At 39.0% G+C, this 8,315-nt stretch overlaps 1 protein-coding gene across 1 annotated transcript; it reads right to left on the bottom strand.

The window, feature by feature from the left end:
- Window positions 1-2,904: 2,904 nt before the first annotated feature.
- LOC139652326 (uncharacterized) lies at window positions 2,905-7,874 on the bottom strand (the record flags this gene model as incomplete). The annotated part of the gene is made up of 4 exons (XM_071529358.1): window positions 2,905-4,016; window positions 4,292-4,331; window positions 5,022-5,224; window positions 7,683-7,874. Coding segments are annotated over 4 exons (608 nt in total), but the record flags the coding sequence as incomplete, so codon positions are not given.
- Between the last annotated feature and the right edge of the window lie 441 nt (window positions 7,875-8,315).

Below are 8,315 nucleotides of genomic sequence, written 5' to 3'. Positions count from 1 at the left end.
ATCCCAGTCACAATGGTGTAGAACACCGTCATTGGACCTATTGAGATTGAGAAATATATGTAAATCATCAGTCATCTGTAAGTTTCATACAGCCACAACTCCAGCTCAAACAACAGTGGAAGAGGACTAGGGCCACATGTGAAAAATGTAAATTCTGAGATTAATCTCAGAACTTGAATTTTTCATGTGGCCCTAATCCTCTTCCGCATATCTTTTTACACCCGTTTTGTTTCAGTTGCCATTTGTCATTCCCACCTGCTGAGGGCGATATTGCCCATCTCTAGCGTTAAACGCACAGTATGTAATTTCTGCCACTAGGGCTCTCTCAATCAAAACAATAACAAAAGACGTAGTTTGATGACGTCGTGAAGTAGCGTGGGATCATGGGAGTTTTTTTAAGGGGACAGCTTCGGCGACAGAACACGCAGCGAACGGGAATGAATAATCGTGATCCGCCACAAGTGAGCGATAAAAACAATGGAATGAAATAAACAACAGAGCGGCTAGAGCGGCTAGCTAGCTAGTTGGCTGACTTCCTTCCTCACTCTCTGACGGATCATCTGGTGTTTCCCGTGTTTCCCCGGAAGTTAGGGGGTAAAGGGGATATGACGCCATGACAGGAAGTTAGGGGGTAAAGGGGATATGATGCCATGACAGGAAGTTAGGGGGTAAAGGGGATATGACACCATGACAGGAAGTTAGGAGGTAATGGGGATATGACGCCATGACAGGAAGTTAGGAAGTTAGGGGGTAAAGGGGATATGACGCCATGACAGCAAGTTAGGGGGTAAAGGGGATATGATGCCATGACAGGAAGTTAGGGGGTAAAGGGGATATGACACCATGACAGGAAGTTAGGAGGTAATGGGGATATGACGCCATGACAGGCGACCAAATGAAACGCACCGTTACCTTGAATAAAATTACGGATTTCTCTGGGTTTGAACATTGTTGGAAACATTTGGGATAATGTAAGTACACAACTCAAAATATATAACATAGGTCTATTCGTTTTTAGATATTTTAATGCAGAAATGTTACATATTATACCTTTAAAGGGGTATTACGTAATTATGACTTTTATCGACCTCTATTGGTGACCAGTAGGAATTGCAACAACATTGAAAGAACATATGTCTCTGTCTCATTATATCCTATGTATTTATGTTTTGTAACATAATATTTATAGTTATATTTATTGATATGTATATCACAGATTTGTGAGTGTATCCTGAAACAGCAGCGTGTGTAGAAAGAGTAAGATATGTAGGAAATGTGGAAGTTGTGGATGTAGAGAAACAGTAGACAGGCTTCCTCACCAGTAGCTCCGCCTTGGACCATCACTCTGAGGGAGAGACAGAAAGAGAAAGCAGTCTTTGTAGCTACAAGTGATTACATCAGCAAATCTATAATCCACCACCCAGACCTCCACAGTGTAACAACGTCAGATGCACTATTTCAGATTAGGACCTGTTTCTAGTCGTTCATGTAATTCTTTCGTGGTGGGAAAACATATTTCTCTCACTTTTCGTGCACAGAGCATGTATTTGCATTTTAACAGATTGTGCTTCAACTTCGGGAGATCAAGTCGATCTGTCTATGATTGCACAACTTGAGTCAAATGCCCTTTGCACTTTTCCATCATATAAATATAATCATATAAATAAAGTGAGGCTATTTTCAAAGACTAGTTAGACCTATTTTAACTGTCTCGTGAATACCAAGGACATTATTAAAGAACATTTAGGAGGCATATAACCTATATTTTCCATCCCAGTGATACTCCATAACATTGATACACAGGCAATATTTAACAGGCAATAATTAAGAAGTTTTGAGATGTTTACTCACACAGTAGACTGATAATTTCTTGGTGCTACCTCCGGCAAGTCAGTCCTCCAGCTGGTTTACTGGAAACCCGTACCAGCTCTGCTGTATATATACCAGCGCGAAACACTTTCACTTTTGCTAGGGGTGTTGTGCCAAAATATGTATCCCCTAAATATCTGTTTCCCCCTGGCGGTGCGTCTTTGCCTCAATTTCACGGCATGGAAGACTGATTTTATTTTCATCCATGTCATTTCTATTTTATTGGATATTTTACATGAAAAAACTGCAAAAAAAAAAACAGATTTTACAAAATCTGACTTTTAAAGCAGGATGTAATGGAGGGCAATCAACCTAAAATAAGTTTATTGGGAATGACTGTTGTTAGCCGTATGTTTTTATTTACAACTATACTACTGATTATGTTTTTAACTTCAGGCGAGATGAACGACAGTTTCGAAATCAGCCAACATCTTATTTATCACAGTGAGTTGAAGTTATGGTGTATAGAAGAATCTGATCTAGGATCTGCCAGTTAGGACCCGCCCCTTGTCCCAGTACTGCTGAATGATGTTGCGTTCACGGTTGGCTCGTAAACTTCTACTACCAAGTCGGGAAATGTTAAATACGATTTGTTGGTGCATTCAAGTGCTTTTGGCCGAAAATAATAGCAAAATGGATCATGTAAAAAAAGCTTATAGTTTTTACTGTGACTGTTGTTTCATAATAGTAATATAGTGGCACAGAGTTGCTTTGTGCTGCAGTGACAAAACATATTCTCAAAATCTCAATGGGATTACCTGGTTGAATAAAAGCTGAATAAATCAAATACAAATTCTGGAGTTTTCTCTGACTTCCCCTGCCTAATCATTTAGTGTGTTAACACAAGACAGTCAAGCCATGCAGAAAATGATTGATCCATAACTCCTGCATCAACCACAGAGCAAAGTACAAAATAGTAACGTCTTGCAAGATGAAAGTTTCTAACCTTTGTAGGCAATGACAGACATCTGTCCGTAATACAATGATAATGACAATCATAAAACAGACATTTAATTGGATTGATTTTATTCACTTTTCTGTTTGTTTTTGTTTTCCAAAGAATGAAAAAAGAAATCTGCACAAAAACTCACATTGTTGACATTTTAAGCAGCACAGTGCATCACACAAATTGAGCCCCTCAATTCAATATACATTATTTAACACTGATTGATTTAAAACTTCATATGCTGTAAGGCTGGACCATGCATACTGACATGAGACTGCAGCTACTGTATGGAGGGCTATCAGGTGATGGCAGCCATATTGGAGTCCTCAGCTCTTGACAACAGTGGCTGTGAAAAGCTGATTGTGTTTCTGAACTTATGGCTCTGCTGTCTCAACAGAACTGAAGAGACATGGTTCATTTATTTGCTGTTTTAGACTGAGAACTGATCATTTCCTCACTGATACATCTAACTGATTTTGTGTTTAGATAATGTCAGCTTGGCTTGTTGTGAACACATCTAATGTGCACAATAGCTAATGCAGTGGCTAATTTAAGTTAGCTTGCTGACTGGTTAGCCGGCTTAAAGCCAAAAAACAACTGTTTGTTCAGGTTAACTGAGCTGACTCTTCTCAAGCTACAACTCATTCACTTGAAGCTATAACGTTGCTGTATATTTACACACCGTTACTTTTTCAGGTATCTCTCCTTTAATAGCCCAGCTGTTATATATTTAACTATTATTTGCACTCAACCAATCATTTAATGGACTTCCAAGATGGCACCAGATGTGGTTGAGTTTCTAATGCAACTGCAAAGCATCTGTCAGATAATTTCATCAAAAAATCCCCAAAAATATAAATAATAATATATTGAATAAACCTACATCTCTGTAAGGTCAATGGATAATAACGTATCTCCAAACTCATACTGTCCTAGTCACACTCATTTGTTTCATTTTTTTTCTGATATTATGATTTTTGCATATGATTACACATGAATAGAATAGCACATTAAATACAATTTTTACTCTAGTCTGACCTTTCAAGGTTTACACAATGTGACAGTTTGTCCACTGATATTGGGCCCCAATCAGTTTTAATGTGCCTGCTAATGAAGATCCTCAAACTCTTCCTCCAATAGATAATCACCCCCACTGTAATACAAAAGGCCATAACACACTGAGGTCGATTGTTCTTCCAACCTAAGGTAAAGGAATAAAGAGCAACATGTCAGCTGATATTATAACAGAACTATGACTGAACACTAAAGTGACTTTCCAGACATCTTTTTCTCTTCACATTCACTCTCTCACTTTACTCTCTCACTCCCTCAGATCAGGGTCAGGCTGCCTTTCTAAGCCTCAAATAATACATCCAACCCCTTTTCAAACATGAGCATATCCCATCAAAGTTAGTAAACTTTCAGGTTTTAGAACATAAGAGTGTGGTTTAAATTCATGATTACAGTAAAACTTACAATTCAAGATGTAATTCCAGGGGGTACGTGGGCCGGGGACCTGGAAAATTAAAAAAAATATGTATAAGATGAAAATGTATCGATTCCTGTGAGGAAATTGCGTCGCTGTTGCAGAAAACAGTAACAGGATACAGCAAAGAAAATATATTATAAATGGTGTTGGGTGTAAATTGGAAATGCCTGAATAAAAGTATGAAAAAAAATGCTGGATTTACAGATACAGCCAATAAGACTTAACTTAAAGTCATAATAGGAGTGAACATGATTGAACGCAATATTTCCAACCAGGTCTATTTTATATTCAATGCATAAGGTTTCACCGATATGGGTTTTTGAATGCCAATATGGATATTTATTGATTGAAGCTAGCCAATATTTTGTGCTGATATACATTTCTTAATTCGACCCTTTCATGCTTATTTATCAACTTTATTCTTGTCAGGGTGGAAAACAGCATTTAGACCATGTGACACTAAAACCGTCCATTGAAACCCAGGATAAAATAATAATAAACATATTCCTGCATACTTGTATGGAATCCAATCAAAATGTCTCATTAGAATTAGTGATCAGTTCTACAATTAATCAAACTGCATCATATCCATCATATCAGAGGTGGACGACACTGACTGCACCAGATCACATTTTTTATAAAAAGACAATATCGGTCCCGATATACCATGTTATCTGGTTGATATATTGTATAAGGTTGAGTAAACTGAGTCAGTACCGAGGGAGAGGGAGGTCCAACAAGCCTCTCGACCTCATTGAATGCATTTTTGTTGCGGCTACAGTTGTGGAAGCGGCCTTCATAGAACACACAGTCCACAGTGAGGATGACGTCCGGCCGGCTCACATGTCTGCTGCTGTCACCTATATAACTGTCAGGATTGATGGTGTGATGCATCACCACCAGTATCACCTGTTTATCACCTGTCAACATAGAGAGAACACAGCTGAATGAATGGAAAACAAGATGAAACTTTAAAGGGGAAATGAGTGAGCATTGTTGATCAATACCAATGACTTTCCAGCCTTTACTCTGTGTGGAACTAAACCTTCTCACCCATTGGAGTTTCTGCACACTGACAAACTCCCAAACAAACCGACCCATCACTGGCTGTATAGAACAGCAAATATAAAACTTTAAAAAAAAAAAAATCAATATATACAGTACAGGCCAAAAGTTTGGACACACCTTCTCATTCAATGCGTTTTCTTTATTTTCATGACTATTTACATTGTAGATTCTCACTGAAGGCATCAAAACTATGAATGAACACATGTGGAGTTATGTACTTAACAAAAAAAGGTGAAATAACTGAAAACATGTTTTATATTCTAGTTTCTTCAAAATAGCCACCCTTTGCTCTGATTACTGCTTTGCACACTCTTGGCATTCTCTCGATGAGCTTCAAGAGGTAGTCACCTGAAATGGTTTCCACTTCACAGGTGTGCCTTATCAGGATTAATTAGTGGAATTTCTTGCTTTATCAATGGGGTTGGGACCATCAGTTGTGTTGTGCAGAAGTGAGGTTAATACACAGCCGACAGCCCTATTGGACAACTGTTAAAATTCATATTATGGCAAGAACCAATCAGCTAACTAAAGAAAAACGAGTGGCCATCATTACTTTAAGAAATGAAGGTCAGTCAGTCCGGAAAATTGCAAAAACTTTAAATGTGTCCCCAAGTGGAGTCGCAAAAACCATCAAGCGCTACAACGAAACTGGCACACATGAGGACCGAGCCAGGAAAGGAAGACCAAGAGTCACCTCTGCTTCTGAGGATAAGTTCATCCGAGTCACCAGCCTCAGAAATCGCAAGTTAACAGCAGCTCAGATCAGAGACCAGATGAATGCCACACAGAGTTCTAGCAGCAGACCCATCTCTAGAACAAAAGAGGAGACTGCGTGAATCAGGCCTTCATGGTCAAATAGCTGCTAGGAAACCACTGCTAAGGAGAGGCAACAAGCAGAAGAGATTTGTTTGGGCCAAGAAACACAAGGAATGGACATTAGACCAGTGGAAATCTGTGCTTTGGTCTGATGAGTCCAAATTTGAGATCTTTGGTTCCAACCGCCGTGTCTTTGTGAGACGCAGAAAAGGTGAACGGATGGATTCCACATGCCTGGTTCCCACTGTGAAGCATGGAGGAGGAGGTGTGATGGTGTGGGGGTGTTTTGCTGGTGACACTGTTGGGGATTTATTCAAAATTGAAGGCACACTGAACCAGCATGGCTACCACAGCATCCTGCAGCGACATGCCATCCCATCCGGTTTGCGTTTAGTTGGACGATCATTTATTTTTCAACAGGACAATGACACCAAACACACCTCCAGGCTGTGTAAGGGCTATTTGACCAAGAAGGAGAGTGATAGAGTGCTGCGGCAGATGACCTGGCCTCCACAGTCACCGGACCTGAACCCAATCGAGATGGTTTGGGGTGAGCTGGACCGCAGAGTGAAGGCAAAGGGGCCAACAAGTGCTAAACACCTCTGGGAACTCCTTCAAGACTGTTGGAAAACCATTTCAGGTGACTACCTCTTGAAGCTCATCGAGAGAATGCCAAGAGTGTGCAAAGCAGTAATCAGAGCAAAGGGTGGCTATTTTGAAGAAACTAGAATATAAAACATGTTTTCAGTTATTTCACCTTTTTTTGTTAAGTACATAACTCCACATGTGTTCATTCATAGTTTTGATGCCTTCAGTGAGAATCTACAATGTAAATAGTCATGAAAATAAAGAAAACGCATTGAATGAGAAGGTGTGTCCAAACTTTTGGCCTGTACTGTATGTAATATACTGTATAAGAAATGAATTGGAATATGAAGAATATGAAGAAAACAGATATGTGAATTTACAGCATATTATGTGCAAATTCATACTATGTTCACATTAGCAGGTCTACAGAAGGCCATACATATACAGAAAGTGTCTAGGTGTTAACAAAAAAAAACCCAAAACGATTCACCTTATCAAATATATTCAATTTACAGATGTAGATAACATGGACAGAACATGTAGATTTGGATATATGCATCACTAGCTGTTCACCTTATCAAAAACTCCAGATGGAAGAACCAAGTGTGCATTGTTGTCTGCACTTTATTATACATTACATAATGTGCAAACAATCCATGGCTTGCACACTTTCTGGAGGATAGCTCATAACAATCAGTCATACCAGATCCATAATGCATTCTAATGCTTGTCTTAATGAACATGGTCTAATTGACATGATTTTCTGATCTTCATAATGTATAGGCCTACTAGTCACCTGATCAATACTTCAAATTTTTTTAAGGAAAGAGGAAAGGAAAGATCTAATTAATTAGTTAATGATGGATGGATAGATGGATGGATTTATACAACAGGAGGATTTCCTACCTGGAATCTTTTCCATGGCCTCACTGATGTCAGTCCCGACTCGTGAGACGATAGGACAGAAAGCCAGATAGTAGTCACAGTGGTCAGGTGAGGACACCTCAATCTGGCCAATGGCTTCAAGCTTCCTACTGAAGGCATCATGAGCCCCCAGAGTTTTCCCAGTCAGAATGGTGTAGAACACCTTCATTGGACCTATTGAGATTGAGAAATATATGTAAATCATCAGTCATCTGTAAGTTTCATACAGCCACAACTCCAGCTCAAACAACAGCGGAATAGGATTAGGGCCACATGTGAAAAATTGTAATTCTGAGATTAATCTCAGAATTTGAATTTTTCACGTGGCCCTAATCCTCTTCCGCATATCTTTGTACACACGATATGTTTCAGTTGCCATTTGTCATTCCCACCTGCTGAGGGCGATATTGCCCATCTCTAGTGTTAAAGGGGTATTACGCAATTATGACTTTTATTGACCTCTATTGGTGACCATTAGGAATTGCAACAACATTGAAAGAACATATATGTCTCTGTCTCATTATATCCTATATATTTATGTTTTGTAACCTCATATTTATAGTTATATTTATTGATATGTATATCACAGATTTCATATTTAGTAATCTATATTTC

This window comes from Centroberyx affinis, unplaced genomic scaffold (genome assembly GCF_046629955.1).
Source record: "Centroberyx affinis isolate AG114_WGS23_722 - 3 ecotype Tasmania unplaced genomic scaffold, CSIRO-AGI_Caff_v1 ptg001780l_1, whole genome shotgun sequence".
NCBI lineage: Eukaryota > Metazoa > Chordata > Actinopteri > Beryciformes > Berycidae > Centroberyx > Centroberyx affinis.
This window is presented reverse-complemented; position numbering and strand designations above follow the sequence as displayed.